Source organism: Pundamilia nyererei, unplaced genomic scaffold (genome assembly GCF_000239375.1).
Source record: "Pundamilia nyererei isolate P.nyererei 1_Seehausen unplaced genomic scaffold, PunNye1.0 scaffold00202, whole genome shotgun sequence".
NCBI lineage: Eukaryota > Metazoa > Chordata > Actinopteri > Cichliformes > Cichlidae > Pundamilia > Pundamilia nyererei.
Window position 1 is genome coordinate 795,885 of NW_005187603.1, and position 24,091 is coordinate 819,975.

At 49.8% G+C, this 24,091-nt stretch overlaps 2 protein-coding genes across 7 annotated transcripts; both read right to left on the reverse strand.

Moving 5' to 3' along the window:
* Positions 1–73: 73 nt before the first annotated feature.
* Positions 74–10,233, reverse strand: atxn2l (ataxin 2-like). Of its 6 annotated transcripts, none has more exons than XM_013914534.1 (23): positions 10,166–10,233; positions 9,060–9,117; positions 8,342–8,398; positions 8,180–8,251; positions 7,694–7,856; positions 7,310–7,428; positions 6,797–6,888; positions 6,445–6,651; positions 5,976–6,283; positions 5,807–5,892; positions 5,488–5,635; positions 5,326–5,403; positions 5,192–5,253; positions 4,802–5,079; positions 4,652–4,715; positions 4,419–4,574; positions 4,268–4,331; positions 3,920–4,080; positions 3,574–3,700; positions 1,483–1,601; positions 1,162–1,344; positions 719–887; positions 74–424 (listed from the first exon to the last, which is right to left on the reverse strand). In XM_013914534.1, exons 1-23 carry the CDS (start codon positions 10,216–10,218, stop codon positions 366–368), a joined length of 2,883 nt encoding a protein of 960 aa, XP_013769988.1. In that variant the 5' UTR covers positions 10,219–10,233; the 3' UTR covers positions 74–365. The 6 variants fall into 6 exon arrangements, with proteins under 6 accessions (XP_013769988.1, XP_005747763.1, XP_013769991.1 ...); XM_005747706.2 differs by having other exon boundaries at positions 5,488–5,622; positions 5,806–5,892; XM_013914537.1 differs by lacking the exon at positions 10,166–10,233 and adding an exon at positions 9,561–9,729.
* A 1,827-nt stretch (positions 10,234–12,060) lies between these two features.
* Positions 12,061–23,204, reverse strand: sh2b1 (SH2B adaptor protein 1). The gene is made up of 9 exons (XM_005747708.2): positions 23,021–23,204; positions 18,526–20,538; positions 17,913–18,014; positions 17,386–17,477; positions 17,212–17,294; positions 16,932–17,087; positions 16,382–16,593; positions 16,068–16,242; positions 12,061–14,318 (listed from the first exon to the last, which is right to left on the reverse strand). Exons 2-9 carry the CDS (start codon positions 20,206–20,208, stop codon positions 14,023–14,025), a joined length of 2,799 nt encoding a protein of 932 aa, XP_005747765.1. The 5' UTR covers positions 20,209–20,538; positions 23,021–23,204; the 3' UTR covers positions 12,061–14,022.
* Between the last annotated feature and the right edge of the window lie 887 nt (positions 23,205–24,091).

Below are 24,091 nucleotides of genomic sequence, written 5' to 3' on the forward strand. Positions count from 1 at the left end.
ACCTGAATCCGAGTCTATCTGCGCCCAGCTGGAGGTTACAGTGAATCAAACTCTTCACGGAGACAGAACCAAAGCGGTTTCAGTGCTTTTATTAATAATGAACTGGTTTCGTCTGTAAAAAGGACAGAGGAAGAATGGGGCACACAAAGTTTCCACCAGTTTGAACGTCTTCAGTCCAGTTTCATGTCCGTGTGTACAGACGGTCTCTGCCTACGTGTTAAAAATCGAGAAGCTCCGCCTCACGCGAGGCGTTTCCGTCTGATCTGCTTTTTAAAAAACATCCAGGTGAGAACATCAACTCGTGTCAGGCGTGCGGGGAATGTTACGAGGTGGAGGCGACGCCGCTATCGTGAATCCGGCCGGCTTCAGTTGGCGGACGGATGGAAGGACAGCTGCTGGGCGGGGTGAGCCTGGACCTGGACAGCTGGAAGACACGAAACACAAAAGCTCAGGATTAAATCCTCCTCACAGCCCAGAGCGCCATCTGGAGCCAACCGTCTCCTGCTCGATGGCGCCGATGCACTCCCACAGCTTAGATTAGGCCAATTATCATTGATTTGATTCATTTACTAATAATTCAGTGGCCAATAACCCTCAGGTTTCCCTGCAGACGACCCGACCGTCGACTTTGTTCCTGCTGTGAGTTTCATGCGAGCCTGTGTTTGACGGTCGCAGCAGGAGCTGAGATTTAAGTCTGTGGGAGGTTCGTTCCCCTCACCTTGACCGGGTCCGATGTAGAAGTGCTGCGGCGCCCCCTGCTGGGGCGGTGGGCCGTGCTGGGGGTTGGAGCCGCCACCCTGCTGAGGGGGGGCGTAGTGCAGCATGACAGGCGGGGGGCCGTGGCCGGTAGCGTGGTGCGGTCCCGACATGCCGCCCGTTATGTGAGCCTGCAGAGGACAAACGGGAGAGGTTTCAATCTGACAGCAGGGGGCGCCGAGCTCAAAGGAAACCTCGCGTTATTAATCAGCTGATTAATATTATAATATAAATGTTTTTATTTTGGCTGATACTCCAGGTTTCACGTTTACCTCTGCAAACAACACACGGTGAGAACAGCGGATTCCTGAACCCGACTTGTTCTCACATGAATCTAAAGAACGGTTAAAGCGACAGAAACACCTCACGTTCGGTTTATCTCAGGCAGGTGCTCTTCCTGTTCACCTGTGTGAGCTGGCTGATTGACGGGAAGCCGTGGGTCAGCTGCTGGGCCGTGGGCAGGCCGTATCCCTGCATGGCGTAGGCGGCCTGCGGCGAGCCGTGGCCCGGCGGCAGGTTAGGGGGCGTGGGAGCCGACAGACCTCCGGAGTGAAACAAGGACTGAGGTTGAGAGGCGCCCTGACTCACCTGAGGAGTGTGAACCAATAAATACATTAAAACATTTAGAAAAACAAACCTGACGGCGGCGTTATCAGTTTCTCCTGACTTTGAACAAAAGCTTCAGATGCGATGGATTAGTCATCGTTGGCGTCAGAATGCACCCACCTGAGCGTGTCCTGGGCTGGGGGCCGTGTGCTGGGGTGGGGGGTGACTCCCAGTGGGTGTGCTGGAGGGCTGAGGAGGATGGAGGGAGCCCGAGTGGTGAGTATGGATGGACTGAGGAGCTGAGAGAGGAGGAAGGATGAGCTCTAATCACCATTCCCACCTCACACAGGTGGGTTAAAGCAGTCACACCTTCAACGATTTTACGCTTTTTATTGTAAATTAAAGAGTTTTCACAGAGAAATGTCCACGATGACTTTATCATCTGAGACAAGCCGAACAGACCAGAGCTGGAACGGTGTGCAAAAACAATTTGAAGCACAAGATGGCGCAGTGACCTTTAACCTTTACTTAAGCAGACAAATAACAAGCATCTTCTTTACAACAGCAGCCCGAGGAAACGGGGATCGAACAAAGAGCATCTACGATCCGCTCTAAAGCGCTGCCCCCTGGTGGTCAAAGTCTGGTTTAAACTAGGGGCGGGTTTTAATCTTCGATTTATCGATTAAAATCGATTCTGGCTTGGATAACGTGAAATCGATTCATTCAAATCCTGAATCGATTTTTTAATTTAAATGAATTTTTCCCGAAACGCCAGAATCTCAGGTGAAACCTCACAAAACTTCAACAACCACCAAAGATGAAAACAGTAACAGAGCAGGAACAGGCTTCTGCACAGAGACGTGAACACACAGCGCAGACCCAGGATCAGTGAGCTGTGACTTTCTCAGCGACGGCACGGACACGGTCGGGGCTGAAAGCCGACAGCTCGCCGACTCTGTCGGCGGGTCGAGCTTTGTGTTCACGCCCTTTTTGTGCCGATTCTGAAGCTGTTAGTTTGATCTCTCTCCAAACAATAAACTACGCTTCACACAAACATCGTCATGGATTCACTCTGACGTTGCTGTTTTGCTGCCACCAGGATAAAAAGCGCACCGCTCTGTCTAAAAATCGGTTTTCTGCATTATTCGCTTGCTTGTTACGCACAAGTCTACCGAAAACAAGACCTCATTTCTGCTGTTGAAATACTTTTTAAACTTTTTAAAATGATACAAAATGCAAAACGCTGTGTCTGTAATAAAACTGCTGTAACTTCAGAGGTGATGTTCATGTGCTGCTTAATGGTTTTCTTTCCTTTGTGATCGACTGCAGAATACTTTTATAAAATCCAGAACAGGAAAATCTGCTTCATGTTTTTCTGTTTTATCTTCAGCTGCTTTGACACAAAGGCCTCACTGTGACGCTCACACCTTTGATCAAGTCTCACAAGTGTCAGCTTCCTTTTTATAGGTACAAAAATATGTAAATGTGCTGATCTGAGTTATAATATTTCTGACTGTCAAAATTTCCCAGATTTAAATCGAATTGAATCGATTCTAGAAATCAGTGACGATGCCCAGCTCCAGTTTAAACGTCTTTTTTTGCACGACCTGTAAATGTTATTAGTCTTTATGCAGACGACACAATGCAACCACCAAACTCCTCCAGGGGTGTGAAACATCTGGCCCCCTGGATGCTCTGCTGAGAGTGAAAACTGGCGAGGTCCGCCCAGATACTGAGCTTTCTGACCAGCAAACCCCAACAGGTCTCCTCCACCCTCATCCTGAACCCCCTCTCTCCACCAACACCACAGTGAGAGACTGTAGGGAGGAGGTGAAGCACCTGACTGGGTGGGGTTCTCACAATAACCTGCTCTTTGACACCACCAAGACCATCTGTCACCCCGACACTCGTCCCCACCCACTCCACCCTGCCTACACTCTTCTGCATGTATTTGAGCTCATCTCTAGTCTGATATTATTCCTGATGTGCTGATGTCAGCTTCATCACAGAGGAGTCGAACGCCGCATCAGGTCAAACAGTCAGAGCTCTCAAATCTGTCTGAACCACGAAGACGTCGAATCGTCTGTTGTTCCTGTAAAAGACGTCTCTAAACGTCCTGTTTCAGCTGAAGACAGACTGAAAGCTGAATCGGCTTCACAATAAATATTTACTTGTGTGGGTCATTAAGCAGCAACTCTGAGCTGCATGTGAAACAAAAGGAGATAAATTTGTGTTTGAAGCTCAAATTTTAACATGCAGCTCCTCTCTTACCGTACATGGCCTGCTGGGGGCCCGGCGGGCCGTCGGCCTGCCCGGGGAACTGGGGGCCCGGGGGCCCGAGCGGCTGAGCGGCCCCGGCGGTCAGCATCCTCGCTCCCTGCAGCATCGAGTAAATCGGCTATGGTTAAAGAGAGAAGACAAAGTCAGCACCACGTTTTAAAAAGCACAGAAGACGAAACGTGAACTCATCTTCCTGTAAATGTTTCCGTAACCGCCGCAGAGACATCAACAGTAAGCGAGCGGCCGTCACTGAGGTCACCTGTTTTGTGACGACTGCACGATAGCACGTCTCACAGAAACCTGGTTCAGCGACAGGCGAAGAGCACGCTGCACTTACCTGTCCGTGGAAGTGTGGGGGCAAGGCCTGGATCACCTGACTGTACTGCAGGTAGGACTGGGGGTAAGGAGAAGCCACCAGCTGGGGCCCTGCTGCCGAGGCCGAGATCATGGAGGAGGCCGGGGAGCCGTGGTGCTCCGGACGCGGACCCCCGACCAACCCTGGAGCAGAAGAACACCCGGATCACTGAACTCAACGAGCACAATAAATTTGAACGTCCAACGATCAAACTGCAGGACTAACAGACACACAGCGTCCTGATCTGAACTGGAGGCGGCGGCACGGGAAAAGAAAAGCGCTCGTTTCTCACAGGGACACCAAATATGGAGGCGTGAGTGCGGCGTGTACCTTTGGGTCTGGGGTATTTCGCCTGACTGATGGTCGACACGGTGTACTGATACAGCTGAGGAGCCTGAGGAGGACACGAGGACGCCATTACATCACATCAGTGTCATCACCAACCCCGCCCCCTGAGACGGACATTTAAATAAAAACACACCTGGATGGAGTGTCCCTGCAGGGGGATGGGGGAGATGTAGGACAGGTAGTGTGCAGGTGGGCTGCTGTAGATGGCCCCTCCTCCTGGCTGTCCTGGGAGGACCAACGCGGGGCTGGGCGGGGTCGGCCGAGGCGGGACGGGGTTCGAGGCGGGTTTCTGCAAGTCACAATGAGCGGCATGTTTGAGAAGTGTGCACGAAGCACACGACTCGGGCGCGACCTCTGAGGACTTACCGCGTTTCCTTTAACGGGAAGAAACTCCTTGGCGTTTGGATTCAGCGTCGAGTTTTTCACCTGCCTGAAAACATCAGAACCACGGAGACGCGTGAACACGTGTTACAGCGCCATCACGGCGTCTTTACATTTGCTACTCGCTTCACTCACGCTGCCGTCGGCGTCTCCGCTCGCTCGCTGCTCAGCTCCCCTCCGATCGGGGTCGCAGTCGGCCCCTCCGTCCCTGAGGAGCGGGGGCCGGGTGGAGCTGCAGGCAGCAGGGCAGCAGGTGCTGAGATGGGTGGAGCTACCTCTGTAGCCACGACAGGCCTCGGTGGGCTGGGGGACGACAAGGAGGAGGAGGAGGAACACTCCGTGGAGGGGGTGGGGCTATCCTGAAGGGTGTCTACAGAGGCGGGGCTCGCCAAAGGGGAGGAGCTCGCCTGCAGCTGAGTGACAAAGAGGAAGACCTCGGTGAGACCAGCGACTGCAGACGCTCCATTTCTTTCATTTTTTTAAATGACATCACAGCAGGTGACATCATGTGACCACCGTGATTACCCTGAACTCTTTGCCAAACTTGCGGAGCTCCTCCAGCTGAGACCTCTGCTGCACAGACGGAGCTGCGAACAGGAAGAGAGGCGGAGTGAGGAGGGCTGACGAAGGCAGCGGCAGGCGGGTGGAGGTTTTTGTACCTTTGCTGTTCTTGCCGTCCTGTGGAGCGGGCGGACCTTCAGGCGGCTCTTTGGCGGCGTTGCCCAGGACTTCACTCACTGCAGAGGAACACGTTAGCACAGGTTTCACACAGCGGTCTGTGAGCGCTGCACACGCGACAAATAAATCAAACATCAGCTCACCGTCCACGGGGAAGAGGGGGGTGGGGCCAGTGGGTTTGGTGGTGGTCGCCATGGTGACAGTGGAAAGGGAGGAGGAACCGGGGTCGACAGACGGAGGATCCTGGGGAGGGGCGTCTGGTTTCATAGCACGAGATGCTGAAGGACAGACGGAGATGAGGAAGAGGAGGAACAGGTGAGCGTTCAGGAGGAAGGAAGGAGGAAGCTCTGCTCAGCTTTTGTGTGCGTGTGCGTGCGTGTGTGCATGTGCGTGCGTGCGTGCGTACGTGTGTACATGTGTGTGCGTGCGTGCGTACGTGTGCGTGCGTGTGCGTGTGGTACCTGCAGGCGTGGACTGGGAGTTCGGGCTCCGCAGCGTTCTGTTGCTCTGGAATCTCTGAAGGGATTTCGGAGACATTCTGGATGAAACTGAAGGAGACGATCAAACATAGACGTTAGTGCATGATGTGACCACAAGAGGGAGCTGCTCGACACACACAGAAGCTTCGTACCACCGTTTACAGACGAGCGCGTGGTGTCGGTTAGCGCCTGCGGGTGCGAGCGCGAGTGTGGAAGAACGTGGTTGGTGTGGGGCGGGCTGCTGGCGGCAGGTGGGCTGCTCCGTGATTGGCTGGGAGAGCAGGCGGTCCTGACAGACATAGGGCTGCTCCTATCAGAGGATGGTTTGGGGGAGGAGCAGCTGGGCGGGAGGTGTCTGGAGGGAGGCGGTGCTGCTCGGCCGGAGGCCCCGGGTCTGATGCTGCTGGCAGACGGGCCAGTCTCTCGAGCCCTCTGAGGGAGGGGGACGTACTTCGCCTCCCTGAGAAACAAGGGAGGGAAACAGGAAGCGAGAGCAGCTTCAGGTCGGGAAAACATCCTGGGAACTTCTGAGGCAAATTCAGGCAGGAAAGTTTGTATTTTGGGAATTTTTAAAATGTTTTATTATTTTCTGCCTCGCCAGGTGCACCACGTTCCCGTTACCTGCTCGTGGAGGCGAACCCAGGACTCGTCCTCTCCTCCCGCTCTCGGACCACCGAGCTGTACTTGTCCTCCTCGCTCCTTCCCTCGTCGTTCTCCAGGGAGACGCGGCGGCGGTACTGCAGGCTGCTCTCGATCTCACTGGCTAGCTGCGCCGCCCTAGCCTCCCGCTGCCGGTACACCTCCAAGTTCCCCCTCTGCAAAGGCATGCTGGGAAAAGCATGACAGAAGGAAGGAGAGACCCTCATTTAAAATCATGAAAACCGACACTTCACAACATATGCGAACATTTTTATGTTTCACGTCTGGCAGACGGAGACACAGCTGGTGAACCTGAAAAGGTTTGTTTCCTTACGTGTACATGGAGAGGCTCGAGTCGTAGGTCGACTTCACGCCATACGCTTCCTCGTTAAACTTGAACATCTCGTTGGCGTCCCAGCCGTTCGACTGACACAAAGGGGAAAAAACGAATGAATCGGAGACGTCTCATTTCAGCGAGGTACTCCACGTGAACCCAACAGGAAAATATCTTCAAAATCAGCAGGGCAGTGCTGACAAGCCAAAAGCATCAGTTTGTCCTAAATAATAAAACCTTTCTTTGGAAATAATTCTGCTTCATTTGTTAATAAAACCGTACGTTTGAGATTTACAGGTAAGAGTCCACCTGATTTGTGTCGTTGGTTTTCAAACATTTCAGTAAGAAGTTTTTGTGAAATCGTCTGCTCGGTTCAGCTGTGAGAGAACGGCCTGAAACAGGAGCTGCAGTTCCTCTAACGTCCACCAGAGGCAGCAGTAGAGGTCAGTAAGAGCAGAGGGGGTGCTGCGGGTCAGTGTAAAACTTTCCCTTCGAAATTAAAAGCTTCCTCACCGTGTCCGAGTCCAGGTCAAAGCCGTCTCCGTTTCCATCCCCGTCCCACCGCTGCAGCACCTTCTCCCGGTGCTCCCCGTTCAGCCGCGACGAGCCGATGGCCGAGTCCGTGAACGAGTCTGCAGACAAAAAAAAAAAAACAATCAGGCTTCGGTCCGACCACTTCAGATCCTTCATCTCTGCAGCATCCGACGCACAAACCAGTTAACGCGCCGCTGATCATCACGTTATCCAGTTTTGAATATTTATTACTCGCACAGGTAATATTCCCCATTAACCCTCCGACTCTCCCCTGAGACCTGGAGCTCACATGCAAACCTGATTTTTGTTTTTTTAAAGAAAATAAATGCAGTTCTAATCTAAACGTGGGCGGAGCCCGTTTACCTCTGACGGCAAAGGTCAAGTCGACGTCCCGGCACGTCATAGTGACGAGGTCAGCGGGGCTGAAGATCATGGTGTCAGTAACATCCTCGATCCTGGGAGCAGAGGGCTGGCTCCCTCCTCCTCCGTCACTCACTTTGTGAACAGCATCCACAGCCAGCTCACACTGACACATGCAGACAGATTACAGCCATTTAACCAGTGAAGCTTCTGCAGGAGTGACCTCACAGACGGCAGTTTGATGCATCAGAACTGCGTCAAATTGCAAAGTAAAGACTCAGTGATGGTAAAGACAAACCCCCACTAAGGGCAGGACTTGGTGACAGTGGGGAAGAAGAACTCCCTTTTAACAGGAAGAAACCTTCAACGGGAGCAGACTCAGACACGAGCAAAGAGACAAAACGGACAGCAGGAGAGAGCCGTGTGTTTGAACCCCTGAGAAGCAAAAACACTGAAGGTCAAAATATCAACCGTTTTAAAAAAAGTCACCTGCGAGCTCAGCGTCTTGAAGATTCCCTCGTACACGGCACCATTTTTCACTCTCACGTCGCAGGTGGAGCCCTGGAAGCAGCAGAGAGGACGGCTTCAGCGCATCTGCGGCACTCAGCCAAAAAACAGCAACCAGAAACAAAAAGGCAGAAACGGACTCACCACCACCGCTGTGAGGAAGTGAAGCATGCGCGCGTTGTTGTAGACGCCTTCAAATACCTGCAGACACAGGTGAGGCGTGAGAGCAGGTCATACTTAAGGTGCAGGTAAAGTCAGCTGATTGTGAGGGGTCAGGTGGGAAAACACGAGTACACGTGGACCATGGTGAGGAGCACAGAAATAAACCTCAGCTTCAGGAAACCGCCCTGAAATAAACGAGCCCTCAAACATTTAAGCTTTCATTAAATACAGCGCAGCGCCGCCTCAGCACTGAAGTCTCGGCTGACAGCTCGAGTCCAATGAAAACACGTTTCAAACATCCACAAGTCAACATTTTAGTTGTTTTATTGTTTGAGAGAAGAAAACGTTAAAGGTTGAGACGCTAACCCAACCTGTCCCAGTCTGAGTTCTCCACAGGCCAGAGATTTAAGGTTAACGAGCCCTGACAGACTGCCTACCTGTCCAGGTGTACCCCACCTCCCGGCCTATGAGAGCAGGGATAACCTGCAGCTCAAACACAATCCTGAATTGGATAAATGGAAGAAAATGGATGGGAAAAAGACGTTTCAGTGGCAGAGAGAAGCTTCCACATCTGAGCCTGTGATGACTTATTTTGATGGAGTTTCCTAATAAAGCCTTTTATTCAGGCTGTGTTTCCAAACAGCAGGTGTGTCAGCTGACCAGACACACCTGTCTGAGACCAGCAGTCACCTGTACTTACAGAGCTGCGCACAGGAGGAGACTGCGTCAGTGGAGGTGGCTTCATGGTGCTCCTGCTCCTGAAAAAGGAGGGGAAAGCGTCAGGTAGACAAATTACAGGTAAAACGTCCTCTGCGCGAACAATGACATCAAAGAGTCCACCTCTGCAGAAAGCCGCCAAACCAGCTGAAGCCTAGCATGCAATGATCTGGCCCTGCCCGCACACACGGCGCCGTCCCGCAAAGGTGGCGCAGTTTTACCGCAGAATCGTAAAGTAAGCTAGCGCAGCAGGCTAACGGCGCTAGCTCAGGGACACGGCGACTTTTAAACAAACGAACCGCCACAAATGGCCAGAGTGACACGTGCACGAGGCTTAGCGTGTAAATAATACTTTTTAGTCACGTGCATCCCCGTTACTCCGGTGTTGCCGTCCCGGTACGAAGTCACGCGGTTTGACAGGCCGAACACGGCGCACCTGGAAAACAACAACAAAACAGCGCCAGGTGCGCTCGATTTACCGCACCCAGGTCCCGCCGCCCACGTGATGCGGCCCCACTGTGGCTGGCGGCCCGATCCACGGATTCCAGTTCAAATTCAAACGAACGCGTTCATGAGCGGAGCAGCTTGGACTGCGTGTAAATGACCATCCCTGTGACGTAAGCACTTAGCTGCCCCGATGCGGCAACTTCCACGCTACGCCCATACTCACCAGGCCCACCCCGGTAATTAAAACGAGCGCACTAAACGCAAACCCCGCCCACTTATCTACGTTAGGCAACCGATTCGTTCGTTTTGTCGCCGTCGTTTCCTCATTGGTTAGAGTTCCTGTCAATCATACGTCACCCTGTTTAAGCAATGTTACATCGACGATCGCGTGCGTTTTGTTTTTGTTTAGTCTTTAACTTCGCGACAGTAAAAAAACAAAAACACAAGCAAAAAAGGACAAACCTGAGAGCGGGTTCAATCACCCTTCACTGGCTTTCATCCAGAATCAATTAGCAAACCAATAATTTACTGACTTTAAAGTAATGCATGCACCTTTCAGTAAAGTTCAGATTTATCGAAGCACTTTGCATTTTAAATATGCGCCCATGTCTAAAAATGAGCTGTGATGTTGTCCAGTACCACCTCAGGTTGTTCGCATCACCATGGACTCCAGATTGTTCCAAACATTTTATCATTTTGAGATCACGACTGTCCAAATACACCCATGTCCATCTTGAAGACGAAGCAGCTTCTCTTTTGAGCTGAAGAAGCTCAGAAATCTGCAGTTCCTGCAACATCCACCAGAGGCAAACCGAGAGGTGAAAGGCAGCTGTAGCTGCACAAACATGGACCTCTGTGTTGTTGGAGCCCTCTGACCAATAATATGGCTGCTGTGAGGTCACTGTACTAACAGACGGTCCAACAGGTGTGAGCTCCAGTTCTGTGAAACTGCTGGATTTGATTGGATCACTACAGGTACAGCTATTCAAAGGCTGTTTGCTTGTGTGTTGATGGTATACTTTCACATAAACCACTACATTGGACACTGATGTCACCCCATACTTGCCACCCACTCCAAAGGTGATGTTGTCCACCTAAGTGGACATGTAAAAGTCTTTGAAAAGCACATGTTTAAACAAAAATGAAATGAAAAAAAAGTTTAGAAATCTTTTTCATTCCTAAATATGAATAAAAATACTTAAAAACCAATCCAGATTGTCATAATGCATGAAAGTGTTAATTAGCCGGTATCTTAGTCTGGGTGATGCTAAAACCAGAACATCCACATTTATCTAATGGTTGCACAATGCACAATAAGTGTAGCGCCCCCTGGTGTCAGCCACTGCAACTACATTCTACAATTAAATGTACCGGTAATAAAAAAAACAAGTGAGATTAAATCAGTAAAACACTGATTTACATGATTAAATATACTGATGGGATTTTGATCATCTGGTCTTAAATCTGCTGTGGAGCAACTTAAGAAAATTTCAGACCAATTATTTTTGTCAGCTTTTTAAGGTTGGATGAACCCGACTCATATTTGATCAACGTCTACAATAACACCCCAGGAAAGGTTTTTTAAAAAAAAAAGACCAGACACAGCAGTACGTTTCACTATATTTATATTATATCATTAAATTCAATGTAGTACCTGAAACTAACCACACAGGCCAGACAGACGCTGCCGTCCGGCTTCAAACACACGGTCCCAGCAAAGAGAGAAAGAGACAGAGAAAGGCACAAAGAGTTCTGAAACTGAGAAAAGGACACAGAACATGATGGCGATGATGATCAGACGAGTACATGAGCAAAGGAAAGCAGAGCGAGACTGGGTGGGCTATGACATGAGTAAATGAACTGAGCGACAGATGCAGGCAGAGGTGATGAGACGACACAGAAAGGCACAAGGAGAAAAAGTATTTCATCGACATTTGCTGCTATAATTTTAATGATGCAGGACGAGGCAGAGGAGGGGGGGGCGAGGCTGAAAAGGGCGAGGGATCCCGTCACCTGCACAACGAGTCCTATATCGTCATCATTCCTTCTTTTTATCCCCAAACGTAAAAAGGCACAAACATCTGAACTGAATCACAAGATGAGTCGGAACAAGTGTAACATGAAGCGTACGAAACAAAGACAAATGTAATACTATCACTCTGACCCTCAGAGTTTTATTATTTCCATCTTATTGGTGCTGAACCATCAGCTCTGAGATCAGATGCTTTTTGAGCGTCGGAGAGAAAAAGCGAGAGAAAGAGAGAGAGACATTTACACCGAGTGATGCTGCTGAGTGACTGAGGTAAATGTTTCCTGCCTGATCCAGACCCGACCCGCCTCCTCTCAGGCGGCGCCAAACCAAACTCTTTAAAAGAAAATAAACTTTACTGCTCAGGACGTACGTCCCAAAGGTGCGACTGATCGCGCAGCACGATGGGGGTGCACATGATGTCACTGCACGTCGTTATTTACGAAAGTTAAAACATTCTAGGAGGCCTGAATGGTCACTAGTGAGAAAATTTTTATTTTTTTTTTTTTAAATTAAATATCACTCTAAATCAGGGGTGTCAAACATAAGGCCTGGGGGCCAGGATTGGCCCAGCAGTCATATCTGGCCCACTGGATGCTTTTGGAGAAGGTGGAGGGTGGTGTAGATTTTAGTTTTACAGCTTCTCCTGCTGATAATGACCGCGGCCAATCACGTCGCACCAAACTACGTGAAACTGAAATGAGAACAGCTGCGCGTCTTCAGTAACTGCTACAGAAACGACGACATCAGCGTCGTCACGTGCACGCCAACATCAGTGTAACATGTAGAAAAACAGACACGCTGCTGAATGTGCGCTTTTCCTTACATTAACATGTCAGGGGTTTCTAAACATGGTTACACTTTCTTACACAGCGTCTCACTGACCCCGCCCACTTAGAGTCACAGCGGGCTCCACGTGGAGTTTGAGCTGCACAGGCCTGGGACACGTTTAAGAATTTAAAACAGCCGTGACGGACGCTGCAGGAAAACGCTACGATTTTTATTCGTCACCTCATGAATGCATCACAATATAAAGTGCGGTGAGGCGACTGTTGTGATTTGGTGCTATATAAATAAAATTTTATTAAATTTTGTAAATGTGCCAATTTATGGCTTTATTAAAATTTTATTCAAATTCTCAAAAACTGCATTTAAATTTGAAAAACAAAAATCTGAGGAGCCGCACCAAACGCCACTGATGACATCTGATGTTTTAATGCTGACAAACTCAGACTCCACTTAAAAATGTCCGTTTAAGACCGAGCAACGTTTTTTTAAAGACGTACGAGTCAAGAAAGTCGGACTTTAAGCTAAATTAAAACAAAGCCATTTCAATGCTCACGAGTCCACTAAGAATGATGCCGACACCACAGGCCAAACTAAACTTACACGTGACATTTTAAAGGAAGTGACGAGCAGCTCACCGAACATTGCCCCCGCCCCCCCGTGATGAAGGTGATGATTGGCAGACTCAGTCCAACAGCAGCGAGTATCGTTACAGTCTCACACTGGCAATAACGACGTTTAATATAATAAAAAAGTTAACGCACCGATTTGTGTCCAAAAGTGAAAATAAAACGAACCCAAAACATGCTCAGACTTCAAGAACTAATGACAGTAAGTCTCATGAAGGCGTCAGCCTGCGGCGCCTCACATTCAGTCAGTGTTTTTCCTTGGATCCGATCACCACCGACCAACAAACATCCCGGTGCAGACGTCACCATCGTGTTGCTTTAAAGGCGTTTCTAGAATAAATAATAGCAGCAGCTGAACGTACCGTCAGCTCAGTGAGAGCGCCACAGTGAAACGACAACGTGCACCTCGGCGTCCTGACGACGCTAAAAACAGACTGTTTGGGACGAAGGTTCGGAAAAACGTGATTCCACCATTTAAACTAAGACCTGTGAAAGTGAAGCAGTGAACGTAAATAGTGGCTTTAGTGTTAACATCATCTGTAGTATTAATACAAGCAGTCACATGTGTGGGCGGAGTTTAAATGTTAGTGTGGGGGTTCATAAACTGCTACCTGGCCGAGCGCGGCTTCAAAACGACATTTTTAGTCAACATTTCCGGCGCTTTCGGTTTGCTGCGGCGCCGCGATGTTTCGGGTCTGGCTGCCAAAGCAGGAATATCTGTAGCATGTTTGGCCTCTGGCTAGCGTGTGCCGTCCTGACAGGACCGCTGTGAGGTATCGTCGGGTCTGCCGGCGTCACAGGGCTGAGCCTGCTGCGAGGCGTACCGGCAAAACAAAACAAAGCTTATCTGGCTATAAAGAAATGTACCGCTCGTTAGTGTCAAAGCTGCGCTCACCCGCCTCTACGTCTCTCTCTCACATAGTGTTAGTACTTTTACTCCTCCCCTCCTCCTCGCTAACAAAATTAAAATACTGGTTATGAATGGCTATGATGTACGCCGCCTCATCCAATCCAACTTTCACACACACTCAAACACACATACGCCTCCTCCTCCATCAGAAGAAGGAGTACTGGTTATCGATGGCTCGGGGCACCCTCGCTCCCTCCCTCTCTTCTCCGTCTGCAGCTTCTAGTTGGCGGAGAGGCGTGTCCCTGTCCCTCTCCTCCCAGTCCTCCACGCCGCCTCCACTTCCTCCGCTTCCTCCTGTGGTTGTGACTGTCACTGCCGACACCGCTGCTGCTGCTCCAACCTCCATTTCATTTCCTCTCTCCTGGGGCGGAGTCGGGGGCGGGGGGCGGCCCGGCGGCAGGGGAGGAGGCTGAGGAGGGCTACGGGGTCTGCTGGTCAAGTCTGCAAGGACAGAGGAGAGGAGGAGAAAAGGAAGAAAAGGGGAAGGGGGTAAGAGAGGGAGAAGAGTGTAAATAAAGGCAGAAGAGGAGGAGGGGGGAGGAAGAGGAGGAAATGAGGCCGAAAGTGAAACAGTCGGAGGAGAGGAAGATGAGAGGTGGGAGACAAAGAGAGACGACAGTGAGTGGCTGGTTAGGTGGGAGGAGTCAGCGGTCGTCAAGTCCATGGGAGTCATGGAGGCAGTCCAATTCAAGGTCACACACACACACACACACACACACACACACACACACGGGTCTGAAACTAAAGTTGAACATAACCAGGATAACCTTATCTGCTTCAGCCACGCTGACGTCACTACTCGTGCTAACAGGTCACATGACTGCTCATCCACTCCGTCAGGCCGGGCTTTATAAACATTGTTCGCTCTGAAACTCACCTGTTTTCTTCTAAACTCAGATTTGTCCCGCAAAATATTCAAAGTTTTCTTTTAAATTTTGGGCAGTTATCCTAAAAATCCCCTCCCCTCCCCCAGTACAGCTGCCATTTATTCAGGCCACCGAACTCTCCTGATTGGCTGTGGAGTGTCACATGACCAGAGCCAAACTAAAACCCAAACACATCATTTGTTCATTCACTTCCTCGCTCTCTCTCTCAGCCGAGTCCGGTCTCACTTACACACAGTCAGAGATGGGGGTTGATGGAGAGTCAGGATGGCGCGTGGTGATGACATCACAGGCTGTAGGCCGACTGCCCGCCCTGTCCCGGCCTGCAAGGGGCGAGCCAACGGATACAAGACAACAACAGAGAGGTCAGAACAGCGATGGGTGCAGTAACACAGGACAGATGGAGCAGGGGTGGAGGTGGGCGGAGTTTCTCCTCACAGGTGTGACGGCACTCCCGTTCGATCAAACCACCCAAACAATGTTTTCAGGCTCTGATTCTGGATCGGACGGCGTTTCCCCGTCACACTCGTGCTGTCGTTAAAACATTTTTAGCTGAGAATAAAACGCCAGGATCTTATTTTCAGCAGGTGAGACTTCATGCTGCCAGGCCGAGGTCACAGCCGAGGTCACAGCCGAGGTCACAGCCATCAGGACGTTTTAAATTTAGCAGTTAAACAACAACTTTTAAAATATGTAATCTGGAGACTTTACTGGCAGGACATCAACATCGGTATAATAAACATCCCAGCAGACATGACGATAAATGATGATTACACATGAACAGAACAGGAAGTAGTCTGCAGGAAGGAGGGAACACATGACGTGTTGGTGGCATTACTAACGTGACGCGGGCAGGTCATGCGGGGTTTGTGTAAAATCCACAGACGAACACGTTAAACAGGTTTGCTTCCAGCTGGGTTACACCTTACAGGTGACCGCCGGGCTCTGCAGGTGTCTGCACACCTGACTGAGCAGTTTCAACCCGATGCAACTTAACACTGTTGCTAAGCGACGGCAAGGCTGACCACAGGAGACACAGCGCCTACTTTTCCAGCAGCTGCACATCTGCAAGTTGCTTTGCAACCCCTTGCCTCCTCAGAGCTCTTTTAAAATCACTTTTCATCCAGTTTAATTTTAAATGGAAATTCCAAGAATCCCAACAAATAATGATTTCTGAAAATGGTGAGACAGCATCAGTGATGTCATAACAGTTGTTACATGATCAGAGATTCAAACTCATTCCTTTAAGTCTCATCTGATTTGTCATTAATTAGTCGCCGGGAACACCTGGTGCTCTCACTCGTACCTGGCTGCCGAATGGCGGTAGCTCCCACGAAGCTGATGAGCGTGACGTCGGAGGCGCCGCCGGACTCCAGGGGGATCGGGTGCACGCGGAAGTGCTCGAGCATGTCGAAGATGGACTGGAACCACAGGTGCTGCACTCTACACTGACCGTCCTCATTCAGCGAGAGGCGGAGGTGCTGCGGGGAAGAAGGCAACGACACGTTTAAAGCGTACACATCATCACGTCACCCAAACGTGAACCAGTTTGTCAAACAGGACGGACATGAGATCCTCTTTGTAATCAGACTAATATCTGCCGGGATGCTCTCGTCTCACCTTGGCTTTTCCCTGGAAGTTGAAGGTGAGGACGTATTCTCCGCGCCGCGTCTCGCTTTGACGGACCAGGAAGACGCCGTGGCTCGCCGGGCCTCCAGCCAGCACTAGCTGAGCGGCTTTGAGGCGGGACAGCGTGCCGTGGAACCACTGACACTCGCTGAGCGGGTGCTCCACCGCCTCAACCGGCGTCACGTCAGAGAAGAGGAAAGACCCTGAGTGGAGGAAAGGTTTGTGTAAACCTTTAAAGCTAGTAAGGTCATCACGCTGTGACATCACAGCATCGATATACCGCCATCACATCTCTACAGAGACAAGAATCTACTCCACATTTAGCAAAGCTGATTCAACTGTTTGTGCAGATATTCTGATGCATGTCTGACATCATTACATGTTGTACACGTGACCACATTACACACCTACAGCACGCCACCTGAAACAGCAGAGGCTCAAGCTGGATGTGGATCATACATGTGCAGATGCATCAGGATTCTTCAGGTGTCACAGAAATATTTTTGAAAAAAAACAAAACAAATCTCTGGGTCAGACTCACCTGTGGCGTCTGGCGTCTCGGCAAACGGTGTGCCGAGACTAGCCCCGCCCCCTCCGTGAATCCGGCCATCTGGTTCATCGAGAGGCGCTCGAGGTGGCAGCTCGGGCGGGAGAGGATCCATCAGAGGCGAGGAGCCTCCGATCCCACCATAACACACTGATGTGAAGAAACGAGCGGAGATTGTCAAACGCTTTTATGCAGTGTGTGTTAGATGTACATGAACAGAAGCTCCGCCCACATCAGGGGGTCCATGTTCAGTAAACTCACACTCCATGCTCACCTTGTGAAAGACGGTCACCGATCTCAGGCGTCCCGCTGATGTCCAACAGCCCCCCGCACACACCCTCGACATCTTCCTGTTCACTGTGGGAGGGAGAACGTGGTTATAGCCACACCCACAACCACATATGGAGCTGGTCAGGCAGCATGCCACTGCTGCTTTGTGTTTGCTCACCTGAGACAGATGCCGTTCCTGATGTCACTGAGCCACGCCCTCATCTGAACGGCGTCTCGCGTCTCGATCACGTACTGCGTCATCCCGTCCAGCTGAGAGCAGAAAGAGAACACGCTTCATGTTTCAGTGAAACCTTCATGTATGAAAACGCCACCGTTTCGATTCCTAATATCAGTTTAGGCCCCTCCCCCTCATTCCCAACAGATTACTTGCACAGTGGAAACCCCCCACTGTGCACTGATGCTGCTTTGAGTCCATCAATGCTCAGCTTCACCACATTTATGCTCCACAAAAATAAAGACGCCAGATTCTTCTGACCTGCTTTCGCTCGCACGTCTCTGGATTGTCACATTCTTCCTGCTGGTTTAGTTCCTGCGGCTAAAACAATGAAGCGGCCTGTGTTCACGTGGTACGCCTTCAGCTTTCACAGACTACATTCTGCACATTGCATACACGCACTGAGCGGCCGGCATGTGATTGTTTGTGTAGACATAAGAATCAGAGCCGATGGTTGACGGCGTGGTTACCTGCAGCAGGAAGGTGTTCTCCTTGTCGGGGACCTCGAGCGCCGTGGTGCTCCTCACATCCACGATGGAGCAGCAGGGCACAGTCAGCCGAGGCTTCGATGACTGAGACAAAAGGTTTGCCGTTTAGTTATACAGCCACACAATTTAGCAGCAGGTCAAAGGTCGTGTTCAGGCAGCTGGAGAAGTGTGGGTGATGGTGACACTGGCAGTCCTACCACTCCTGACCAGTAACAACCAGGACAGGCTGAGCTACAAGTTATTCTGCTGACAGCTTCATATGCCTGACTAATGAACCAATCGACTGACGGCTCAACACATTTAGCTGTTGTAGGGTTGATGGCAGGAAGTGAAGCTTTGTCCCCTTTGTGGACTTTTTAAAGGCTCCTGTGACCCTCAAAGCTTCAGAAGACCAAATAAAAACAGTATTTAGACACCGCCACCACTTTTCATACTGATGTTTGAGCTTGTGTGATTTTTAAGCTACTTTTCTGCAATATCGTTTTTAATGATTCTGCTGCAGATGTTCATCGAGTCAGGAAATAAAAATTCGAGTCGTTTCTCTTTGACCTGTTTTGAGCAACAACACAAGTTAAAAGGTTTACTCAGAACTCACTTTGGGTGGGATGAAGAATTCCAGGTAGTACTCCTCTCCACGCTCGCCACCTTCTCTGTCCCGCTCTCGGAGGACCAGCCGACATTTGTGCCAGCGTCCTCCCCTCCAGGGCACGTTCCCCCCGCTGGCGAGAGACTGCACCGGTGGCGGCTGTGCTCCAGGAGACTGCGCTGAGGCAGGATTGTTGTCCGTACTGTGATGCAGCAGACCGAAGGAGAAGCCGGAGAAGCCGTGGCTGCCGCTCCACTCGTCACTGGATGAGCTGACGCTCACCCCGCCCTCCCGTACCAGCCGGCCCACCTTCCTCGGAGGACCCATGGCGGCGGCGCTGCTCGGAGGCAGCGTTGCAGAGTGCGAGCTGGAGGCGGTCGAGGTGAGGATGGGAGGAGGGGATCGTGACAATCTGAGCTTCTCCAGACGATGGCTCCACTTCTCCTTCTCGCTTCCTTCGCCGTTGCTCCGCCGCCGATCCCGAGCGGCTTCTGACAACGACAGGGAGGTGGCGCTGCTCGATGACGAAGGGGGCAGTGAGGAGGAGGAGGAATGAGGAAGCGAGAGGGGCATGGACAGAGAAACAGGCATGGAGGAGGTGGGTGTAGGAGGCTGAGTGCCAGAGGTCCTCTTAGAGGTGTCCTGCACGCCCATGGTGTAGCTGTAGCTGGAGGGCAGCTGCGCCTGCGTGGCGTCGCTGGAGGAGCTGCGCCAGTGCAGGATGCCTCGCACGCTGCCCCGCACGCTGCGCCCCACGTTCCGCAGCGAGAAACGCTTCTTCAGCTTGTTTTTGGAGGAGCCAGGCGTGCCGCTCACCTTGGAGCCGGGCGGAGGAGTGACTGAGGAGGGTGGATTCTGAGGAGTGTGGGAGGAGTCTGCGTTGTCCACCTCTGACGAGTCCGCTTCCCGTTCTTCTAGCTCTTCGCCGACGGACGCCGCCCCGAGCCAGCTGTCCTCCTCTTCCTCCACAGGCGCGTCGCCGTTCCCTGGAGCCACCACGCTTCGACTCTCCTCACGCCTCCCGTTGTTCCCTCCTACGGAAGAGCAGCACGATGACGAAGATGATGGAGGCATGACTTGGCTGTGGGCATAAGAATCCTGAAACCTGTCCCCGCCACGGTTCTCCAACACAAGACGTGCCGGCGCTGGCTTCGTGCCCCTCGTCGTGTTAGTCGGAGGGCACAGGGGGACCGCCCCTCCAGTCGTGGACAGCGGCGAGACCGCCTCCTCTTCCAGAGACGTAGCGTCTGACTGGGGAGCCCAGCTCACCATTTCATCCCGTGCAGAGGAACAGCTCGGCGGGAGAGCCCCCTCCAGCTCGCTCTGGAAATGGCGAACGAAGCGGTCGGTGAAGCGGCGGCAGAAGGCAGCGGCAGAGTCTGCGGAGTAGTGCGGGTTCTCTAAGAGAAACGCCCGGAAGTGACGTGCAAAGTCGCCGGCTGCGACGCGGGCGTGGAGCTCACAGAATTCGGTCCAGCTCAAGCAAGGTGAGGGCGATGGCGTGGGCGTGTCCGACAGCGAGGACGGATGGGCCTGGGATGGCGGGCTCATCAGCGGAGGGAGAGGGGGAGGGCGCGAGGACAAGGGCAGCAGGGAAGGAGAGGGCGGGGAAGGAGAGGGGGAGGGAGATGGAGGTAAAGGGGAGGAGTTTGCCGCCCGAGGGCTGGGTGGGGTTAAAAGGGAGCCGTTCATCCTCCTGAAAGGCGTGAGGCGCCGAGGGGCTCAATGATCAGTCAGATTACTTCAGTGTGGGGGGGGGGCACCTGCACCACATCAGTCTACCAATTTACAAACGAGGGTGAAGCTCTGCCCCATCGAGGGAGAAGAACAAACAACAAACCACGATAACGACGGCGTTTAGAGGCGGTCAAACTTCTGCTACATTATTTATGAGACTAAAGACTTCAGCCAGAAAAAACCAAAGAGGCTCCCACACAGGAAACGTGCAGTCTGAGGTTAGACGATTCACAAGGTCCGCCTCTTCTTCAATGTCTGTCTGTATGACAGGAGCGCCGCCACATCCTAGAGAAGGGAAAAAACGTTAGTGACACGAGCAGAAACAGCGTCTGCACACTGCAACTGTTGAAGCATGACAAACATGCCAGAGATCAACGACGGCCTTTAATGTCTGAAAATCTTTGTGATTCAAATATTTTTTTTATAGGAAACAGACCCACACATGAAGCGCCGATCAGGTGAACAGTGGCGCCGTTAGGATCAGAACACGTAGAAACGACAACAATCGTTTGAGGCGTCGCTGAATCGCGAGCTCAGCTTTCACTTTTTGTAATACCTGCTGTGATTTTCCCAACATCCAGATTAATAAAAATATAAAACTGATCTGATCATTTTGAAAGAGCGATTTCTTTCCTAGTTAATTTTTTAAAATAACTGTCACAGATGCAAATTTAACATTAGGGTGACGTTGAGACAGGAAGTGGTTCAGTCATGCTTCGTTTTTGCTCACAAACGTCGCAGGATTCAGCTGCCAGATTTACCACAGCGTCATGCCCATCAGTGCTATTCTGCACATTGGTAATCAAGTGGAAGCTGAGGCAGGGTCAACTCATGACCCGCCCATGTCGCCAGCGGTTATTTCACTCATCGTGGCTTCATGTTGGACTGGACGCCTCTCTAGATCATGTCTACCTTCTAACGTAGAGTTTTTAATTTTTCCTTCTTCAGACTCGTCGTGTAAAACTTTGCGTCATCGTTGAATCCGTGTTGTGGCTCCTTCATATTGCTCAAAGAATTTTGGGGGTTTGAGTTTGGTTCTTATTTTAGATTCTTGAATATGATTCAGTTTTGTTACATTTTTTATTTAACTTCCATTTGAAGTGATTTTATTATAGGCTGCGTTTAATGTTTTGGCTGCTGTAACAGGAAGTCTTTTGGACAACAGATGTCTCATCGTAAGCACGTGTCATACTTTGAACTAAAAATCTTCCGTTTCTGAAGTTTGAGGGCATTTAAGCATTCGGTATCGACAGGTACAGGTATAAAGTTTTAAGCCACTCATTTCTTTAAATTTCGCTTACTGGGAGCCTCCAGATTTCGGAAGGTCTTTTAAAGTTTTTATTTCACTCATTTCCAGTCCAGTCCTTGTACCTGAGATTTTGTTAAGACTCTGAACTTTGACCTATTAATCACTCAAAGATAAAAAGACTCCTGACTCAAGGGATGAACCAGTGCTGTGTCCACACATAGGAAAAAAGTTCGATCTTTAGGCTCTTTGTCACCAGCTGCCTGTCACAAAAATACATTTGTTCTTATTTCAGTGGCTGAATCTAAAGTACAGAAGATATCACGATTTGAAAGACAAGATTGTGTTTTTGCATTTGGACCTTCAGCTGACCGTCTAACGTTCACTGCAGCCTCAGAGGGCTGGCTGTCCAGAATCAGTTCTTAAGGGAAAGCGGGAAGTTAAGGCTGAGCTATGCCACATTACATATAAAACACGGTGGAGGCTCTCATTTGCATTTCAGTCAGTGGTGTTTGAGATCTTTGAAAAGCACCATCAGAGTCTGGTCAACTGTGCAAAACCATCGGGGAAAAATGATTTCAGCCTGACAAAGATGCCAAACACGGCCTGAAGAGAGCAATAGTATTATCAGTCATGGATCAACATTACTGAAGCAGTCCGGGATCATCCTGACAAAGAACAGAACAAAGAGGCAGAAACATCCAAAAGAGCTTTGACTATCCTTCAAGAAGCCTGAAGAACGATTCCTGAAGATCCTCACAGAAACTTCTGGCTACGCTGAAGAATAAAGGCGCTCACACCAAACACTTACTTTCAATCTCACTAGAATTACACTCCCATTTTTGGCTTATTAACTACATTTCCATGTATGCTTGGCACACGTTTTAATGCACCATACATTCATTTCCTTTTTTCCTACAATATATAAAGACATAAGATGATGTAAGACTTTTGCACACTCCTGTCCAGAGACCAAACGTTCCAGTTTTTGTATATTAAAGATTGTTTGCTCACAGGGTTCTCGAAAACTGATTTATTGATCATTTTATTGCTAAAAACATGATTAAAACGGTTTTTTAGTATCATTTTATTTTGACCGCTGTTACCTTTCACCTTAATGACAAAAAGACACGAACACTTCCCCCAGCACCTGATTATTGATTACAGATTATTGATAACAGAGCGTCTCACAGCAGCGTTAAGTGGCTCGTTAGCATGCTAACATGAACTAGCAGTGTGCTCATTCAGCTTCTCTAAAGACGTGCAACGTTAGCTGGCCACCGTTAGCCCCACAGACTCGACGTGCCCACGCACCTGCCCCTCAGTCGCGCCTGTGTTCAGTCAGCTGTTGCTGGTTTAAGTGGTCAGAGAGAGGACGACCACACACTGAATCATCCCACAGCAGTTGTAGCCAAACATTCCGCGAGCTAAGCTAACCGTTAGCCAGCTAGCTAGCTAGCTAGCTATTAATAAACCTAGCTATCAGTGTTTCCTGAGCACAGCGCGCGGCGTCTCGTGTACCTGCAAATCACAGTCCCGTGTCTCCATCCGTGTCTTTGGCTGAAGCTGGCACCATGCGTTTCATCTCTCCTCCTGCCTACATAACCGGACAAACTGCTTGTTATTATTGTTGCTGCTGCTCGTGCTGCTAAATATGAATATTGCTATGCCTTGCCTGGACCCGTTCTTCTCGCAGTGGCCTCAATCTCGCGATCGTTGGCAGGTCGAGGAGTGCAGCCTTTATATGACAGCAAAACAGCTGGACTCAATAATGATGATTATTTTCAACAACAACAATAAACGTTATTGTAGTATATTAATACGTTAATTGTTCTAAATCGGAATTAGAAAAAATTAAGAAAGCGATATTAAAACATTAGAAAATACACGAAATACAAACTAAATAGTTTAAGACATCGATAAAACGTTATGGAAAAAAGCCAGTCTATTGAATTTATTTTGTGTATTTCTTTTAATAAAAAACTACTCTACTAGTAAGAGGAAGATTTGCCATTTACTGTTACTGTAGAAGTGATATTACTATAAGAGTAATATCTATAACTATAATTTCCCCATATTTCTGAAAGACCTGAATCAATTACCCTGTAATTACTGACATATTGCCTCTGAGATTATCCCACAATATGCTTTTGATTTTCTGAATAGTTCCAAATTTAACATGAGAAAAACTGTACCTTTGACTCACCATACAGCCACTAGATTTTCATCAAACAGCTGATAAAAAAAAAACGTATAAATAAACGTAAAAAGAAAAAATAAATCAACGTCTTGATGCACGCTCAATCATTCAGGTAAGGAAATCCCAAAAGGTTGATTCTGTTTATCTGCACGCAGCGTCACTGAAAACATTACATTACATCTTTTTCCTGCTGTTTTTAATCAAGTCTTATGAACACTAAGCGATAACTAGTCAATAATTTAAAGGAAAGCAGCAAATCTTCACATCTAAGACCTGAGAATAATTTGTTTCAGGCATCTTTTACAGTTTTTTCTGATTGCTTAAGCACATATTTTGTAACTATTGGCTAATTTTGCAAAACTCTTCACACAAATAAGAAAACCTGTCACCCA